Genomic DNA, 19,464 nt, shown 5'->3' with positions numbered 1-19,464 from the left:
TTAGCAAGGGCGCAATAAATCATGTGTTCATATGTGCATGTCATCTTGTGTGGCAAGCAGTAGGTCTCACGCTTTTCCTCTTCCTAGATGTGTACGACATGCTGCGGAAACTCCTGAAGACAACGAACATGAAATAAAGCAACATGGTCAGTAAGAGCATCATCATCGAAAGTGGCGACTTGATAGCACGTCCAGAACCACATGAGCTTAGAAAACACTATTCGCCAGCTTCTCCAGATTCTCTACGATCGTAGGGAAACAGTCTACCACCCTGATATCGCCCATCTTCCCAGCCAAACAGCCAACAACAACATTTCGGAATGTTTCCCCAGCGAAGAAAGCCAATCTTTGGTCAGCATGTTTCAGGAGTCTTGTCTGGGCCGTTGTTGTGGGCTTGTCCTCCATCTCTGGCGCTACCAAAGCTCCCTTATCAATCTGATCAGCGCGAGACCAAAGCCCAATCTCGAGTAAGACAACACCAAGAGCTAGGCACACAGCCGATTAGCACTCATCAGTACCCCCGCAAATTTTACTTACCATAGACATCATGAATCTTTCCGAACCGTTTCGTAGGCTGACCCCATCTCTCTGGATGCCGGTAAATGTTTCGTTTCAGTTCTGATTCGCCAAACTGGTCGGAAAAGTCGGAGTCTTGCCGTGAGTATTCAAACCCAATCAGTTTTGCGCCCTCGAGTATTGTGGACATCCCAGCGTGTTCGGGAAATAGTAGAATATTCTCTGAGCGGATAGACTTGTGGACCCAAGAGTACGTGTGAAGCCTCTGTACGCAGGCTGCCAAACTGTGTGCTAGGCGCAATCTGGCGGAGAGGGATGGCCGCCCTGCTTTAGATCGTTCGTCGAGAAGGTTTGAAAGAGTAAGCGGCGGTTTTGATGGATTAGTAGGCTTTGGGAGCTTAAATAAGAGACCGAACCTCTGGCCTGGCGTATCTTCAAAGTAGTGCGTACATGGCAAGACTGCCAACGCTGGGTCGCTCGACGGAGCATCATGCAGTAGGGCGGCCAACTGAATTACGCGTTCTCGAATAACGACCGCACTCACAGCACTGCCCGAGTCTGGTGTGTAACCCTTCGACTCTACCAGGTAGCACCCATCCGAGCCTTTGAGATTTCCGAGCTCAAAGTTGGGCAATTTGGCCATGATGGACAAGTCGTTCAAAAGTGCTTCTTTGGCGTATGATCCAGGGGAGATGTCTGCTGGTGGGGTGATGACCAGCTTCCGCAGTTCAATTCCTCGCAAAAGCCCTATAGATCCTGCATCGACATCTTTTTCCAGTTTCTGAAGCCTCTCTAATGTCTCAAAGAAAGTCGATGGCCACCACGCTGCCTCAAGTAAGTTCTGTATTCTTTCGGTCCAAGCCTCGAACTCAGATACAAGCTTCTCGGTACTGTTTTTGTCGAAGGCTACCCAGAGCATTTTCTTTGCCCATCCCACAGATTTTTGCTGGGCAATGGCCGACTCCTTTTTTGACGATGAAAGACTCTTGACGCGGTCCTCTTCCGACATGGATGCCAAGTCGCCAAGTTCGAGGCTCTCAGCTCGGTCCTGCACTTTGTACTGTCCTCTCACCGCAGCATATTCCATCAAGAGTCCATAGAGCTCTCTTAGCAGCCCCAGGATATCATCGCAAACCGTCTTGGGCAGATGCTCGATTAAGCAACCGGGCATGGCCGGCGCGAACTTGCTGTCTTCAAAGAGAACTCGTTCCATAGAGCCTAGTCGGGTTCGCTGAATCGAAAATCGCAGCCGGAGGCGGTCAGCATCCTTCCCGAAGTTGCTGTAGTTGGTCAGGGTGTTGTCTATCGTGGAACATATAGGTTTGATCAGTGCGACAGCACCGAGCACTAGTCCAGCGGCCTCCATGATGCGGGGAAATCGATTTTCGTGCGGGCTAAATAAGATGATTAGAATGGTAAGAGGAAACAATTGAGGTGTTAAATAACCCGTCGAGAGGGTAGCTCATTCAGAGACCCGGGCCAATTTCGCGGCTTTTAAGTGGCTCAGTTGTGACGCTATTCCTACTCTGTCAAGATTTTCCTGCAAGTCAGGCTGCAACGCGTCAGGTGGTGCAAGTCCTTCTAGATTGGGGTGCGGCTGAATACGAAGTGTACCAAGTCAGACCATCGGAATGCGCGGGAATGGTGCACTGGGAAAGATAGACTACCTATAAAAGCCACATCCTATCCCCCCATTTCTAGGCCTGGTGACAACCGTCCAACTAAGTCCACCTCTTATGACGAATAACAAAGTCGAACCGAGATGAGCTTGATATGGGACATCCGCACTGTTCTTGCCTCTGAGGCACTTTCGACAGTCAATCAATCCGATCCCGAGTCAGCGACGACAACCAGAACAGCAGCCGAGCTCGAGCCGATAGATGTGTGGAATTACCTAGTCAGTCTAAGTGAAGACGAGACAATCAGAAACTCGGAATCGTCGGACGACCACGTCAAACTCACACACTTCAAAGATGCCGACTTTGATCACAGTTGGGATGCCCGCCCGGTTCATCTCGGCGACGGCGCGTCTTATTCTGTTGATAAAGTCACTCTAAGCATCAAAAGAGATGACGGAAATCCTATCATTGTTGCGGTTAAAAAGATCAACTTGTTTGGCAATTCTGAATCCCGAAGTGATTGGAGTGCCGCTACGAGACATCGCTCTGTCGCGACGGTGTTGAAGGAGCTCCGCATTCTCGCGATTCCATCCATCGAGGAGCATTTAAATATTGTCTCTTTGTTGGGATTTAGATCAGAGTATTCGTCGACATCCCCTCAGAACAGCACCAATGTCTCTTTAGTCATGGAATATGGCTCACACGGAACTCTTCGGGACTTTTGCAAATGCCACTCAGATGATGAAACCTTCGATCTAGTAGCTAAGGCTCGATTCATGCATGACATTGCCAGCGGGCTAGCTAAGTTGCACAGTTGCGGCATTGCCCATGGAGATATCAAGTTGGAGAACACGCTTGTATTCGACGGGAACAAAGGACAGCTCATAGCAAAGCTTTCTGACTTTGGGCATTCGATTCTCGATCTCTACGATTCTGAAGAACCGCAGGGAGTTTATCTTGGAACACCGCTTATGAATGCTCCTGAGGTGAGAACTAGACGTTATGCTCCCCATCATGCACAGGACTTCTTCAAATGCGACATATTCTCGTTCGGCTTGTTGATATGGGAGCTTCTGCTAGATGGAAAACATTACTTCACTACCCTGCAAGGCGCTGAGGATGCAGATGAAAGCACTGATATGATGGCATATCTATGCAATCTTCCAAAAGACGAACTTCTTCTTCAGAGTCTGAAATACTTGCAAGGGTTGCCCGAGAAGAATCAGGCTCCCCTGATTCAACTGGTCATCCGCACTTTGCAGGCTTCGCTGAGGGATGATCCCGAGCGAAGGCGTGGTATCGAGGTCATTCTGGCCGGGTTTAGACAGCACAAGGACTTGACTAGGGATGATTGGATGTAGGCACCAGATATTGTTTAGCTGAAGTGCATCATTACTGACAACAGCTGTAGGAGGCAAGGCACGAGCTCGTTCGCACTCAGTTCACTACCAGATCAGGCCCCTGGCTCGAGTTCAGGAAAGTCTTTGACGACCAGATCGGTAAGTTATGAATCTAAGATGTTTCATGAGTCTTTTTGAAGTATGCTGACCGACAAGGCTATTCCCCGAATGCCGCGTATCATTCAAGTCGACTTTGTGGACCAACTCCTCCGCATCTCAAGGGATGGTTCATCGCTAACCGAAAAGCGGACTGCTCTCTTCGAACTAGCTATGTGCTACATTCACGGAGTTGGTATGGAGAGACCGGACTTGAGCAAAGCACTTGACCTGCTTATGGAGTCTGCGCAGCTTGAGAGTGCAAAAGCTCTTGGGCTTATCTTTCGCCTTTCCGATGTCCTCGGAGTCGATCTCCCACCTCCCTTGTGGCAAATACCCCATCAGCTCGTTGGGGTCGAAAAGGAGCTATTAGGCATCAAAGGCGATGACAACTTTGTCAGGCGTCTTCGTTTACACGAGAGATGCAAACAGCGAGATACCTTGAATCGTTCTTTCGACATCCTACATGAGGGCAACCCCATAATCGAAGGCATATGCTTGGATCGTGTAGAAGAGAGTCTGAAACGTTTGACTTCAAGAGACATCAGATTCGAAGATTTAGAGTGTATCTCTCAGGTAGAGGACTATGAAAGTGTACCGACGCGAGAGAGTCTCCTCAGTGTTGCGGTGCGCCAGGGTATCAAGCCTCTAGTCAAATTTCTTTTACCTTCAGAGGCCTCTGGATCAATCAAATCCAGGATGATTTGGACCGACAGTCTGCTTACGATTGCCTGTCAGGGAGGTCATCTCAATATTCTCGAGCTTCTCCTCTCAAGGGATGTGCCAACGCGCCTCACCGAGAGCCATCCCGAAACACCCTTCCACTGGCTGAGTATGTTTGAGCCTGAAGAGGTCGAGTCTGCCATGTATCTGCTTTTGAGCAACAACAATCTCAAAGACGATCTCAAAGTCAGCGTGCTTAGCCCTGGAATTGAAGTAGGAAACTGCTCGTTTCTGGGCACCGCGCTCGAATTCGCTATTGCCGCGAACAATGGTCCACTAGTTGACCTGTTCATCAAGCGCACATCGAAAAGTTCCTCCAACTACCAGCTCCACACAATTGGATGGACTCAGAACACCTTTTCTTTGGCCTGCTCACTGCATCTTCATGGCTTGATTCCGAAATTACTTCGCCTAGAAGAGAACTACCGTACGACACAATGGACAACCTCATCGGCTCAGTCATCTAGTCTCTTCTGTCTCCTGTGCCCCCATGACGCTCTACTACCACTATTGGTCCATGGCCAGATGTCGCGAGTTGCACTCGACTCTACGATTGACCTACTGATTCAGAATGGGGCTTCTTGTGCTGAAGAGGATCAACGTGGGTCATCCATACTCATGAAAGCCTTGAGCGCTGCACCGTGCAGATTCACTACGGATCTGCTGCTGGCTCTGATCGACCGTGGGGCACGTTGTACACTTCGCGGAAAAGAAGCGTTGATGAATGCCGTCTTACGCATCTGCAAAAGGGAAGACCGCGCCGGACCGGCCATAGTGAAGCTTTTGCTAGAAAAAGGGGTGCTCTCGCCAACTATTGACAATTTGTCGGTCGCTTTGGAGCAAGGCAACACGGCTGTAGCATCCGTTTTTCTTGATTTCGAAAGTGAGGGGAAAAGAATCGACGCCAAAGATCCTTTCGTAGCTGGTGACGTATCGTTTTCCTTACTTTTCCTCGCGACACCATCCGGAAATGCATCTACTGTCGAACTTCTCCTTGATCACGGAGCCGACATCAATTCCAAGTGGGGGGAACGAACGCCCCTAGAAGCGGCAATCAGTTTAGAGAAGTGCGACGCTGAGACCATTGATCTCTTAATCGCGCGAGGCGCGGCTCTAGCATACGGCAGCTTCTCCCTGCTACACCGTGCAGCCTCATCGGCTTCCCGGGTCAATGGTCACCATGTTCTATTTCATCTCCTCAAAAACCCACAGATCAGAAATCTGATAAACACCACGACGAACTTCGATGATGAAAACTGCGGTATCACGCCTCTCAATATAGCAGTCTATTCCGGAAATCCTGGCGCGGTTCACGCCCTCCTCCAAGCCGGAGCTCTTGTCGAGACAGGAGACGCGCTAGAAACGATTTTACGACTCGCGGTTAACGTTGGCCGACGTCCCCAAACCAGTCCTTTGTGGAAAGAGAAAACCATCAATGAAGAGAGCCTCTACAAGTGGCGCTTAGACATGGAGAATATCATCATTACCCTGCTGGGTAAAGGAAATCCAGGTCACGGGAGGTGTAGTCTTCACATTGCTACTGAGTTGAACAACCGACCAAGGGTTATAGAGCTAGTCGAGCACCACGGCTATCGCATCTTTGTTGGAGATAAAGAAAAGCTCCTGCCTACAGCATACCTAGAAGACTTAGACAGTTTGAGTGGGGATGGAGACGCACCGGAGTACCTGGAGAACTTGCGACTACTCAAGGAGTACATTCAAACTAAGCTACTTGAAGAAATAGCTCGGGATTTAGAGAAACCAGATTTCATCAAGAAGATGCTGGAGGATCTCTCAGTCGAAGACAACGCAGACCTTAGCAATGAGGATGCGAGAGTCACTTTTGAAAAGGCTCTCTCAAAACTTGAGACCGAACGGAACGAAATCAGTCTATCATTGGGTGATGGATTCGAGACACCTTTGGAAAGGGAAACGGAATTAAGAAATTCTCTTGAGACGCAAAGACAAAGATTGGGAGCCACTCATTCCACAACTTTGAAGACCGCGACTACTCTCTGCGACTTGCTCACATTGCTTTACAGGTTTGATGAAGCTGCACTGCTCAATCAAGAAATCCTCAAAGGGAGAGAAGCCCAACTGCCTTCGGATAGCCCGGAGCTCTTCGAATCTTTGCTAGATAGGGTTTGTGTCCTTGCAGGTCAAGCCAAGACTCGGGAAGCCCACGAGGATGCTCAGAGCATTCATAAAAGGGCAGTCGACACGTTCGGGATCACACATCCCGTGACGCTCAAAGCAGAAGCCTTTCTGGCCTGTACATATTCCATTCTTGGGCAGTTCGACCTTGCGATATCCATGGCAGAAGGAATCTTGAAGGCCTACGACAACCACGACTTGGACGAAGACGAAAAGTTCGAGGGCTATAGACACTCCTTGCTCGAGCTGAGATGTAACCTTGCGGTTGACTACTGCAAAGCCCAAAGATTCAACGAGGCGGCAGTAATAGCGAGAGCCTTGCCATCCTCGCTTCTTTATGTAAAAAAAGGAGAGTTCTTCCGCACATTCGACGCAATCATCAACGTTGCTGCCAATTTGGAATTTTATCAGCGATTTGAGGATTCCGACTCTGTCTATCGCTCCATAATCAAGATGTGCATCAAGACGCATGGGAAAAAGAACGCGTACTGCACCCGGCTTACTTTAGAGAAGCTTGCCAACAGCTACCAGTCTCGGTGCTTGTGGAAGCAAGAGTCAGAGACGCGCCAAACGCTGGTTGAAGTTCTTAAATCGGCATCGAGCGCGGCAGACCACGAAGCATCAACTCAGATGATCAACCTAGCCATCTCATTGAAGAACGAGCAGCGGTTGGTTGAAGAAAGCGTCGTCCTCGAACAGGTTCTTGAGGGGTATGAACTCTGTCTCCAGCCTGACCTTATGGACATTTCCCGTGTCAAGGTCATGCTGTGCGTGAATCTTAGGAAACAGAAACAAGTCGACCGGGCGGAGCAATACGGGCGTGAGGCTCTTGAGGAGTATCGAGCTCACCTCGGTCAAGAGCACGATACAACTATTATTGCTCAATACGCGCTTGCCTCAATCATGCTTATCTCACATCAAGACAAGGTTCATGATGCTGTTCAGCTTCTACAACAGAATGCGGACATCGTGGCTCGCAAGTTTGGCGAAGTCCACCCAGAGACTAGGGCTGCAACTTTGCACCTGGTCAGGGCCTATATTAGGGCCAAACGCTTTGAAGAGGCCGAGGAGGCAGCACACCAGTGTCTCAAGATCAGCGGCAAGGTCCCGGAGTCCAGCAAAGCTTTGGAGAAAGCATATCATTATCTCGGATACGCCAAAGAGCTTCAAGATGAACTGGACGAAGCGAGTACCTTTTATAGAGCCTCTATTGAAATAGGGCTTGACAGTCGCGATGGGGTGCACTCTGATGATTCAATATATACCATGAGGCTCTTGGCAGCAATTCACGTTGGGAACAAAGACTTCCAAGAAGCTGAGACTCTTTTGCTGGAGATCTTGGCAGCGTCGCCGCAGGTCTATGGGACAACCCGCCCTGACATGGCCTGTCGCGTCCATCATCTACTGGGACAGGTTTACGGAAATACCGATAAGGCCCAAGAGTCCGCCGAGAACCATAGCTTAGCAGTAGATCTGGCTCGTGAAGCGCTCGGCGAAGATGCAGAGGAGACTATGTGGTTTACGGAGAGCCTCATCAGTGCAAAGTTGGCGACTCAATCGTTTCGAGAGGCACTCCAGCTTGCTGAAGAGCTTCTGGCACATTCCGAGGAAGAACTCGGCGAATTACATGAACTCTCACTCGCAGTCAAGCAAAGCCTTCTCGTCATCTACCAAAAACTAGGAATGTGGCCAGAGTCAGAGCGCCTCCATCGGGAATTCCTCCACTCTTTCGAAGAAACTGGGGTTGACTCCCCCGACGAATATGCCTTTCTCTATCGATCCCTATCAAATGCATGCACCAAGCAAGGCTTCCACAGCGACGCAGAAGTCTTCCTTTCGAAATTCTGGGATTGGTTCCAAAACAGCGAACCAGACCAAGAAGAAGAAACGGTCGAGGTTATGGCCGAGTTGGCACGAGCTTACGCAAGAACGGGAAATTTCGACGTCGCGAATCAGTTCATATCCCGCATGCAGGCCATAAGCGAGTCTCTCTTTCCTGACGATGACTATGATTATGAAGATAATCGGGACATTCTTTGCGCATCCGCGCGCGCAGATGTCATGTTCCTGTCCTGTCAACGGGAGGAAGCTGCAGACTTAAAGCAGAAATACGTGGACCTTCAACCCACCGACTTGGATGCGGCACTCGCCTTATTGGACATGTACGAGACAATAGGCGAATATTCTAAAGCGGCAAAGGCTCTGCCTTTAGCCATTGGCGCTGCTTGGATCCTCAAGACGCAGTCAAGCCCGGAGGTTCACCAAGTGGCGATCGCCAAGGTTGCTACTTATGATTCAAGGATACATACAGCAATAGGCGATTTTGAACTTGCCCAAGAACAGGCTACATTGGCAGTGAATCGGGCATCAAAGTGGGATCTCGGCAACTTCACCTACGCCGAAACATATCGAAACGCTCTCCAAGCCATGATGACGTTGTATGAGACACTCGGACGGGACAGAGAGAGGGAGGAGACAAGACTTAAGGTCAGTGATGGTCTTTGTATTTGGGTACCTTCTCTAGCTAAACATTCATGCAGCTTATGAAAGAACTTCGCCGACAGGAAGAAGCCAGGGACAACCACTTGGATGGATTGGCACGAGACCAGGCGAAGGTGAAAAGCTTTTTGACAGGAATGCTTTCAGTAGGACATCCTTAGGAACCTAGACAGGATATACAGGAAGGCTTGAGACGACTTTCTGTCTTTCTATTCTTTTATCTCTGTCCTCGGTCCGGTGTCCGTTTCCTCAACCCAAATGTAATTACATCTTTGTCCTAGTATAGAAACTTCTTATTTGCTCTTTTACCTACTAACTCCAAGCTTCTTGGCCTTCTTTGCGACGTACGTAGTGCATTCAAATTGTTGAAGTCAAATAGTTCATGTGCTTGTTCAAGATTTAAAGAAATGATAGTCGAATAGCTTGCCTGACTACCTTAACCTAGTCTACTTGATACGACTTTGATCCCTCCTACAAACGTACCTCTGATATTCCTCGCGGATATCTCCTCGTCCTCATCTTAGACAGAAGTGTGTTCATCTAATTACCTACTCAGGGGTAGTCGAAGGTAAGGTATCTAGTCTGACGTGACTGAATCCCAACTCTAAACTTTTCGGGTTCGGAAAGTCGGACAAAAGTCTCCACCAAACCCCATAATCCCGACCCCGAACCCCCCGCAATTCCACCCACGGCCCCGAGCCCGAACCCGAACTTCACGGCCCGTGCCTCCATACTCTCTTATCCAAGTGCATAGGTGAACACCATCTCAACCCAGTAGACATTCAAATTTGAGGCATGCTCTGCTCAGACATTGGTTCGCATGCGGGGAGGGAAGTTCCTTTGGGTAGTAGCTCTGCCATTTCAACCCAAAGTGCTCGGTTCTCCGACCGACCGAACAATCTCACGTAAGACTCACTTCCCGAATCAAGCGCAGTGAGCCTCCACGATGGCATACCAACGATAGCCATCAAAACTAGCGATGAAGCAATTAGATCGATTGGGTACCGCAAATGCGCGGGGTCGGCTTACAGGGGAAATGTCTTACCTACTTACTACTTCCTATTGTGGCTACGCCAGTGGCAATTCGACCTGGTGCCAACACATGAATGGAGAACGCCTTCAGATCAGCGTCTGACAAAGGAACCCCGCCAACATCATCACTCACAAGGCAATAAAAGATGAGATTGAACCCGTCTACATCGTGAATCCTAAGTCACACTCACGCAACCCATCGTGATATCTTTCCATCTGACCCAATTCCCCTAACCCAAATCTCCAACCGCCAAAATGCCCTACTTCTCCCGAAACCCCTCCTTCAACCTCTTCTACCTAGACGAAGGCCCTCGTACGGCATCCCACACAGTCCTCCTCATCACAGGCCTCTCGTGCGAAATGCACGACTGGTCCTGGCAGGTCCCCTTCCTCCTTTCCCACAACCTCCGCGTAATCTCCATCGACAGCCGCGGTCAGGGCAAATCCTCCGCCCCGGCGCCGGACCCCAAAATCCGCACCTGGCCCGGCGTCGAGAAATCCGCCGACGGGGAGGTGATAGACTACTACCCGCAATCCACAGCCGAAGACATGCTCGCCATTCTATCACACCTAGGCATCACCAAGAACCTCATCGTCATCTCGCATTCCCTAGGTGAAGCGTCAGGGTACTACATTGCCACCACTCGTCCGGACCTCGTGAAAGCATCCATCGGCGTAGACCCAATCCACGCCTTCCCCAATGCCATCCGCGAACGCGACACCTACCTCTTTAACGACCCCGAAGCCCAGGACAAGATCATCCCGACTCTCATCGAATTCTTCGGCACATACTGCTACTCCCCGGAATGTCCAGCCTGGCAAAAGACGTGGCACCTCCGCCGCATGGCACAGTTCGACAAGGCCGTCATGTACGCCCTGTGTTGGGGCGGTTGGGGAGACGCGCAGAGCCTGGGCAGGCAAGAGAATGCAGTCAAGGCCTTCGCGGGAAAGCTCAAGTGCCCGCGCCTAACGCTAGGTTCGAACGATTGGTATGTTGGTACTGACCGTAACCATCTGCCGAAGGGCGATGAGGCGCTAGATAAGATTGTGGTGATCGAGGGCAAGGGCCACTGGTTTCACCAGCTGGAGAGCGAGGAGTTTAATGGGCATTTAGAGAGGTGGTTCCAAAAGATCGGCGTGCTCCCGGCGGTAGAAGCTGGCACGGCGTCATGAGTGCAAGGTCGTGTTCCAGCTTTCTAGTCAAGTGTGTTGGGTGGTTTGGAAGGGGCTTAGATTCAAGTGCCGGCGGCGGCGTTCGGAGTGTACGGACTGTCAGCCGCGACGCGGACGGTAAAGGGTCCTCCACGGGATGGTGTGGGACGCACCGTGACGGGGCTGTGAGAGGGGACTGCCGGCCCCATTCTCGGCCCTGCTTCTCGTAACCTTAAACAACCTTGATCTCGCCCTAAACACAGGCACAAACACAATAAAGGGGTTCGGTTCCTCACGAGTCTGTGCCGTGCATCCTGGAATGTAGTTGACTAGTTGTTCTGCAAATGAGTCGGACTCCCGTCCATTGAGTTATCCGGCAATTGGGATTTCGAACACACATGACTTGGAGTGGAAGTGATGTCTTTTCAGCTCTGCCGACCGAAGCGGCTTTAGGGTTTCACGGGATGGTAGTCGAGTCCGTTGCCGATGGAGGATGGGGCCAGTAGCCGGCGCTGGAAACTGGTGACGGACTGCTTGACATCGGAAGCGCGATAGAGTTGGGCGTGTAAGAGCCGCTCATCGTGGACATCGCCGAGGCCCCACAGTTCCGGCCAGCATTGCCGTCAAACGACGGCACGCACTCACTGTTGCGGCGTCAAACAGCGGCAAAGGCGGGGATGGATCATGGAGGAGGACTAGGCGGGCTTCCAATGTGAGTGAGGTGGCTGAAGCGTTGGCTGCGTTGTGTGTGTGAACGGACGACTGGGCAGCAAAACGGCAACCCGCCGGCGGCGGTGCAGTGGCCGTGAGAATGCCGTCCGTCCAATTGGATGTGTCATGTCGCATGAATAACTTGCCGACTAAGTCCGTCGGCGATGAGGTCGGCCTGTGGCGGCCCTGTCTAGGATCCCGTCGCAAACTCTGGACGAGTCCGCTGCCGTCCCTCTCCATGGTTGCGTTGCGAGGATCCGAGCTCTTCGCTTCTTGTGATGTGCGCGCCGTCAAGGTCGGGGAAAGTTGGGGAATTTCGTCTGTGCTGCTCCATCCACGGGGAGATCATACTCATGGGTAAGGGTGGAAGAAGATGAGGGGTTCGACATCAGACCCAAGCTCCTTTTCTGCCTTCTCACCCCTCGCGGAATCCCAATGCAACGGCTTCTCCCCCACCATAGCTATGAGGAATCTTTGACGTCAGACTCTATGGCTCAAAGCAGAGGTCCAGTAACGGCATCGAGGGGAAGGTTGCTGACGACGCTAAAAGCCTGTGCCGCCTTGCTCCATAGGTTTTCCATGGGACGAAAGGCATCCTCTCTCGAGTAAGTGGTATTGCTTGATCCTTGAATCGCCGAATAAGATGCAAAGGGAATCTCGATGCAAGTGTCAGCTCGCACTATCAGCTGCTTTTGGGAACCCCATGGATAATAGTTGGGTATTACATGTTGCGCCATCAACCAACTCTGGTAAACTTCGTAACTGATTCACAAACATAGTGATATGGCCTAGTAAGAGATTCTAGCCCCTCGGTGCCTGGCAAGGTTCGACAAGCCTCGATTTCATACGAATGCCGCGTTTTGGCATCCGAGACTTTGCCATCCATCCATCCTACTGAAGAGACTTTGCCATGGCTGAACAGCCTTCTGGTTGGAAATAGTAGCAATGGAGTCTTGGCTCGTCGTGGCTTGTGGATCCAGCGGCATCGTATGCCGCAAATCATCTGGCTGCTGTCAGGGTCCAATGTCCTGCAGCTCGATGGGGGCACGCGCCAACGTAACAAGACCCTTTTAACGCGTGTGAGCGATTATCCAGCAGGCAGAGACCCTGATGCACGAAATCAAGGTGTCGTCTGTGCAACTTAAGCCTCATGTTCAAGTCTGAGCTCAGGGTTTTTCGGCCTTAGACTCGGCGTATCATGGGTTCCTTTGACACCTCGGCTTGCCTTCTCAATACGGCTAGAATTGCAGGTTTGGCATTGGGCTCAGCATCCCTCTGCGCCAGCAAAGTCTGTCCTCAAGGTCGAATTGCTGACGACCATGTGTGGGACAGCTCAGTCCACAGCTGGATTCCCAACAAGAAAGAAGAGCCAACGAACAAAGACAGCTAGGTAACCACCGGAACCTGCCCCGGAGGATTCTTCGAGGGCGCCGTGTGAGACATTGGGCGCCCTAGTGACAAGCGCGGCGCGCTACTTTTGCGCTTTTAGAGTTTGACCGGTTCGGGGCAGGTCAAAGTGACGTCTCAGTCACTTCCGCCACCACCGGACGGACACCAATAGGCTTTGTCCTGACCCAACTCACCGAGGTCATTCCCCTGCCCTAGACGCTACTGCACGCGCCGTGTTCGCCCGCGTTGCCAAGGATGGATGAGTGGTCGACCTCGACTACATGGGATATGCCGCTACGACTACGAGCGATCTTAACCGGGATCAGCCAGATCAAACATTCTCCAAATTTCCACATTTATCGTGGGGAGCTTCCCCAACCTTGCCATTCCGATTTGACCTCTTTACATAGCTTCAATGTCCGCAACTTCCCTTCAGGCGCGTCAGCTTTGGTCCTGTTTGGGTACTGCTGATGAAAGAGTCGCTCGAATGTCGAGCCCACACCGCCGCTGGATTGACGAGACCTAGTCGCCATGGCCAGCTTGGCCAAATCACAACAGGGCCATTCGAGGGTCGAGGAGAAGCGCATGACAGTAAGCTTCGGAGACCCCGGCGTTGAGATGATATTAGCCAGGCTGATTTGTGAATGAAGCGCGACGGCCCCCAACCACGAAGAGCATTCATCTCTGCGTCCCAACAACGACGGTCTTCCGGGTATCCAGCATCATCATGGACATCTAGATGGAAACACCGCCATCAACCTCCATCAATCCGATATCAGACTGAACCGCAGGACAGGTCACCTGGGCCGCCGGTCCTTATTCGAAGAGAATCCTCCCAAACACTGCTGGATTCGGATGAGGAGCCGGAGCTCGTCCTTCCGAAGTCCATCCAAGTCGGCCCAGAAGTATTATCGGTGAACCGCTTCTACACCAACTATGCTGCGCAAGCGAGTATTATGATTTTCAGTCGGCTTCCCGAGTACTACGATGTCGATCTCTCTGATGCCAGTCACGCACGACACGCCACACACGCTGTGGCTTTAGCGAGTGCCTCTCGATCACTCCGTCAGTCAGGGCTCATGGTCGAAGCTCGTCGACATTACGGCAAAGCCATTTCGACTCTGAACCAAGCCCTTCAAGACCCAGTTGCTGTGCGAGACGATGCCAACCTGGTCACGTTGTTTTTGTTTGGCATGTTCGAGGTATGCCTGAGTTGATCCCTTGGAAGCTAACGCCTATTATGTTTCGAACTACTTTCCAAGTGTGCCTTAGCTAAACCCAGCAGGTCATCAATGGCAAGCGAGGCACAAGCACAATTGACTTGCAAGAGAACGTATTTCCCCACGGGGCTGGAGGCTTGCAGTTATTCAAGTTCCGGGCAGAACATGGCCTGACAAACGAAGTCGATAAAGCCTGCTTCACCTTCTTCTGTCATGCGGCGGTGAGTAGCATTGATCATTTCTACCATGAGCCCTCCAACTGATCTTTCTATGACAAGTTAATGGAGATGTTCATACAACGAGACCACTTGACGCCTCTATGGTCAATGCTGGAAGAAGTGGAAACTCCGTGGGGCAAAGGCCCGGTTCTCGAGCCGCTTGTTCGACAGGTAGTCGATTTCAAGAGAGCCTTTGACTTCAAGGTGCAAGTCCAAAGTAACTTGACCAGGTTAACCGAAAGCCCCCCGGAGGATTTGCTAGACCTCATCCGGAACGGGATCGATTTAAGCAGCGACCTTGAGGCAGCCGTCGCATTCCTCGGTTTCTCTGGTGCTTCAACTTGCTCCGGACAGCAGCAGAAAGTCTTCAACGGTCTATTCTCACTGTCGTCCGAGTCATCCGTTGCTATCGCGCGAAGTCATTACCGTTCCCTTCGTGTATACCTCTTAGAGAGGATTATCGAGTTACGAAACACTCTAAAAGAGAGCAGCGGCAAAGTCGCCATAAGCTTAGGTCCTATGCCGAGTTGGTCGGATGGTGTCTCTGTCGTTGAAGACGTTCTCGAAGATATCCGAACGGTATTCGGCCTAGAAGGGAAGAAAGAGGCGCCAACCGAGGGCATTGCTTACAGAACCATGACAATGTTCTGGCCAATGGTTATGGTACGCACTTCATGTTTTTCAGGCCCCCATAATGGTAGGTGGGTGGCAGAAAAGATGCTTGAGTTAACCACGGAATCGGGGTTTGGCCTCGGTGTGGAAGCTGCGAGTGCTTGAAGGCATTGCTTCAGATCACCGAGGCGTTGCACTTTTGAGGCAGGCTATCGGTCAGATCTATCGGACTTATTTCAAGACCCTTTCTGAGTAGCCTTCAGCTACATCGAAAGGTGTATGGAAAATGGACAGAACGGCTGGGAATTTCACGAAGCTAGGAATCGGGCACATGAAGATGCATGTATTTTTGGTCATGGACACACGTGTCACGGTCGGAACATGGGACAGAAATCCTCCCATAATGATGGCGAACTTACGAATAAGATACCATTAATGTTTCAAAATGAGGGCAAGGATGGGTATGCATTGGAAGCCTCGAGCTGTGATGATTGTATTGAAGCGTGTTTCTGGGAGTCGCTGTTGGCAATAATCCACCGCGCATGGGATGAGAATGGTCATCACGCTCTACCACTGCTGTCTTCGGTTGGGCTTTCGGGCAAACGATACGAGCGCCAAGTGGATGGCAAGCTCGAGCATTTGAGAGAATCGATCCGGCAAAGAATATCCGGAGGATTCATCAAGGTAGATAGTGAGTCTTAGACTGGCGCTGCTACGACGAATAGTGGCTCGCCGGTTAACTGCAGCGAGGGAAGCAAACAAGCCGCACGAAAGCAGAGAAAGGGTCGAGTGATTCTGTCAAACTAAGATGAGGACGACGAAGACGACTGCTCAAAAAGGGAGGCAGCGACGCGCAGGGTTTGAGCGCATGCCCTTTTTCATAGCAAACTGCAGACGCCACATCAAGACCTGGCGGTCGAGGGAGAGGAATGGCGTGACTCTCAGCATCAACCTGGGAAGACCTTGCTTGCGTGTCTCGGCCGTCGGAGGGGTTTGGAGAGAGTGTTGGGTGAGCGCAGGAAATTGAGGTTCGCTCCCAGTACGAGTGGACAACAAGGGCACTGCGGGTTGGTTGGGGAGTAACAAGCGACAGTGCAGGATTGGCAATCTGCATCGCACGCGGAGATCACCTGGCGTCTCCAGTGTCAAGTACCTGTAAACCGATGTCTTTTGGCATATGTCCCGCTCGCAACCGCTTAGGCTGGTGACCGTCGCTTTGAGATGGCCTTACGTGCGTTGGCCCTAATTCGTCGCTGGTCGCTCGGTGGTCAAAAGACTACAATGCAGTCAGGCGGGATGCATTTACAAGAGACAGAACACGCGGGCGATTGGATCGCTACCGAACTCTGCAACACCCATTGAGAGTCCGCATCTCGCTTCTGTCCTGGCCCGAGAAGGACAGGTAGGAGAAGCAGGTCCAGCGCAACGCAGCTGGGCAAAGCCTTGAGCAACTCGAATTTCCCATGCTAGCGTTTGCCGGATTTCTCGAGTCTGGTCTGAATGTTTGGTTGCGGGTTTCCAGCTCGAGTTGGGAGTTCATTCGGTTTCCAAAGGCTATCCCGGCAAACCAAAGAGTAGGTGAAGGAGCGGATTGTGATCCGTGATTCGTGGAGACAAAGTCAAGTCCAGCCAGCCCGTGATAGGCAGGCAAACAACAGTGCAGTGCACTTTGAAGTCTGGTTGGACATCGTAGTGAGGGGCTAGTCGTTTGCTCTTGCTGCATCGTTGAACCTCACCTGCACCTCCACGCATCCATGTTGTATTCGTAGTCCATCACATCAGTTGATATGGGCGAGAGGGTGTCCCCCATTACTGCGTCCCAGGTTGCTGGCACTCGTCGATGCAGGCTGGTCCCTGTGGCATCGGTATGGTGTTTTGCCTCTATTTTCGGTCTGATGGCCTGCTGGCAGCTCAGCCATCCGTGGTGGGAGCCCCAGCTGCGGCACAGCTAGATAGACAGTGCATATCAGGCAAACGATCGCATACAAGATTGGGTGCAACGAGTCCAGGCTCCAGGTATGCAGATGCCAAACTAAGTGACTTGGCTAGGCAATCTGGTCAGTTCTCATATCCAGAGCAGTCTCGAGGGGGGAGAAGAATGGCAAAACCCTTGAACTCTTAGAAGGAAGATCGTACCATAAGCCGTCAGTGGGCCTGTTGTCTCGATTCGGTTATTTCCAATCAATGGCATTTTGTATCTCGATAACCGGCCACGAGGTTAGGGATCAACAGCAACGATTCGGATCCATCAACTTTACTGTGGACTTTGGAGGGGACCGCACCGTGTGCTGGATGATGACGCCTCGGGACCGCATGGTCCGACCGATCTGACCGACAAAACGGCGGGCTACGTAGGAAGATGCAAGATGCAAAGAAGGATGACCAATGAATTCTCGATATTTCGGCCGTTAACGTAGCCAAGTCCTCAAGCCACATCCACGATCGCCCGGGACATAAAGTGCATCAGGAAGGGCGGTCAGAGATTGGAAGACCAACATGCTGAAGCGGTGGTCTTGCAGGTGAAGTAAGTTGAGGTACCTATTCAGTGACCGAAAGAATCGACGCATTGGTTCTTCCTTTTCCTTGCGGTTCCTCTTGGTCTGCCATGAATAGGTACCTAAGGTTGCCATGAGGTACCTTAGGTACCTCAGGGAGGCAAGAAGTGGGAGATGGCAGGAGGCAGGAGGCAGGATGTGGAGGCAGTGAGGCAGGAAAGAGGTACCTGGGGTCCAGCCAAACGCGACTTCCTCCTGCACTGTAAGCCTGGAAGCGTGAATTGAGCGAAAGAATTGAACGCCGCGGCTCTTGGTCTCGCCAGTCATTCCCAGTCGTCTCATCTCTCATTTCATCCAGATTGAGATTCAGACAGGCAGCCATCCGATCAACGTCTTGGGACGCACATCCAACGGGTACACTGCCGCCACGACGTGGTAGTGAGACACCAGGGCAGGCAGATAATCGAAGGCGAGAGACATTCTACCCGTCTTACGTGCCTACTCGTCGACAATATCCGTAAGGCGCATCCAACTTTCTTCACCTTGCTTCGCTCCCTAATTTAGAATACCTTATTCTCGGCCACATCATGACGATTCTGGACACTGTGGTGATCCCAATTGGGGCTTAGAAGAGATTGCCGGGTATTGGCACTTTATTTCTCACTTATTCTTCTCGTTTCCGGAAACATCAGTGACAAGCATCACTCATGTTAATCTCGTTCTCATGCTATCGGGATCGCATTCTGCTTGCTGAGCTTTCTTTCCCTCTCCCTCGTCAGCAGTTCTCTTTGTTTGCCCGGGTCACCTCCATTTGACTGCCACCTTGCCCAGCCCTGCCCAGCCCTGTGTAGAAAAGAGCCTGGCGTTGGCCTGTGGAGGCTGTTTGTGAGGATGCGTCTCCGCAGATCATGTCTGGTTGGGTCTTGTTGATTGGCCTTAATACAGTGTGGCAGCCAAGATGATGCAGATGGGTTGGGGTTTTCCATCTCACTCGCCTTACAGATGCTGTGCCCTAGAGATGCTCACCGAACCATCGTGCCGTCTTACTATCCCGCTGTGATGCCTTTCCGCCTTTTTCTCCCATGTAGAAATCATTCATCACCTTCATCCCCAGTCAGTCCAAAATCAGACTACTGCATCTCATCTCACATCCTATCTCACAATAGGACCCCGGCATCCCGTGTGGAGAGGGTTGAGAGCATCCAATATCCTGAAGGAATTCGCCCGGAGGGCATCTCATCGAGGCCCGTTGAGGCAGGTAAGGTAAGCCATCTACACATTCTCAGTCATCTCTTTCCTCCGCCTCCACCTTGACCTCCACGAATGGAAGACGGCACCCGCTTTGCCTGAATAAGCTAGATTCGTTCGTCTTGTAGTTGCTTCCTCGAACAAGGTTCTGTGCCAGTATCACACCTTCCCACTTCTCATCCCTCAAATCCACCTCTACCTCTACCGTACCTCCCCTCCACAGTGCTCTGTTTTGACTTCATCTCTTGGCAACTGCCTCCCGATGTATACGTTCCTCTCTTGTCCCTTCCACCTTCTTCCGTCCTTCCCTACTTCCCCTTGACCCCTGCCCCTTCATCGCGTTCATTCACTCCCACTCACACGCGCAACCACCTCATCCT

At 51.4% G+C, this 19,464-nt stretch overlaps 5 protein-coding genes across 5 annotated transcripts; 3 read left to right on the top strand and 2 right to left on the bottom strand.

Annotated features, from left to right (window-relative positions):
- Window positions 1-207: 207 nt before the first annotated feature.
- CPAR01_05986 (uncharacterized protein) lies at window positions 208-1,882 on the bottom strand (the record flags this gene model as incomplete). Its single annotated transcript, XM_060490260.1, has 2 exons — window positions 208-485; window positions 538-1,882. The coding sequence occupies 2 exons, from the start codon at window positions 1,880-1,882 to the stop codon at window positions 208-210; spliced, it is 1,623 nt and encodes a 540-aa protein (XP_060351726.1).
- Window positions 1,883-2,278: 396 nt separating this feature from the next.
- Window positions 2,279-9,168, top strand: CPAR01_05985 (serine/threonine protein kinase; the record flags this gene model as incomplete). The annotated part of the gene is made up of 4 exons (XM_060490259.1): window positions 2,279-3,492; window positions 3,547-3,634; window positions 3,692-8,995; window positions 9,049-9,168. 4 exons carry the CDS (start codon window positions 2,279-2,281, stop codon window positions 9,166-9,168), a joined length of 6,726 nt encoding a protein of 2,241 aa, XP_060351725.1.
- A 1,126-nt stretch (window positions 9,169-10,294) lies between these two features.
- On the top strand, window positions 10,295-11,212 carry CPAR01_05984 (alpha/beta hydrolase fold; the record flags this gene model as incomplete). The annotated part of the gene is made up of 1 exon (XM_060490258.1): window positions 10,295-11,212. The coding sequence occupies one exon, from the start codon at window positions 10,295-10,297 to the stop codon at window positions 11,210-11,212; it is 918 nt and encodes a 305-aa protein (XP_060351724.1).
- Window positions 11,213-13,822: 2,610 nt separating this feature from the next.
- On the top strand, window positions 13,823-15,506 carry CPAR01_05983 (uncharacterized protein; the record flags this gene model as incomplete). Its single annotated transcript, XM_060490257.1, has 4 exons — window positions 13,823-13,882; window positions 13,942-14,493; window positions 14,577-14,732; window positions 14,790-15,506. 4 exons carry the CDS (start codon window positions 13,823-13,825, stop codon window positions 15,504-15,506), a joined length of 1,485 nt encoding a protein of 494 aa, XP_060351723.1.
- Window positions 15,507-17,566: 2,060 nt separating this feature from the next.
- On the bottom strand, window positions 17,567-17,656 carry CPAR01_05982 (uncharacterized protein; the record flags this gene model as incomplete). The annotated part of the gene is made up of 1 exon (XM_060490256.1): window positions 17,567-17,656. The coding sequence occupies one exon, from the start codon at window positions 17,654-17,656 to the stop codon at window positions 17,567-17,569; it is 90 nt and encodes a 29-aa protein (XP_060351722.1).
- Window positions 17,657-19,464: the final 1,808 nt, after the last annotated feature.

This window comes from Colletotrichum paranaense, assembly GCF_030867605.1.
Source record: "Colletotrichum paranaense strain IMI 384185 chromosome Unknown Scaffold_4.1, whole genome shotgun sequence".
Taxonomy (NCBI): domain Eukaryota; kingdom Fungi; phylum Ascomycota; class Sordariomycetes; order Glomerellales; family Glomerellaceae; genus Colletotrichum; species Colletotrichum paranaense.
The sequence above is the reverse complement of the archived record's forward strand: the minus strand, read 5'-3'. Positions and strand labels throughout refer to the sequence as shown.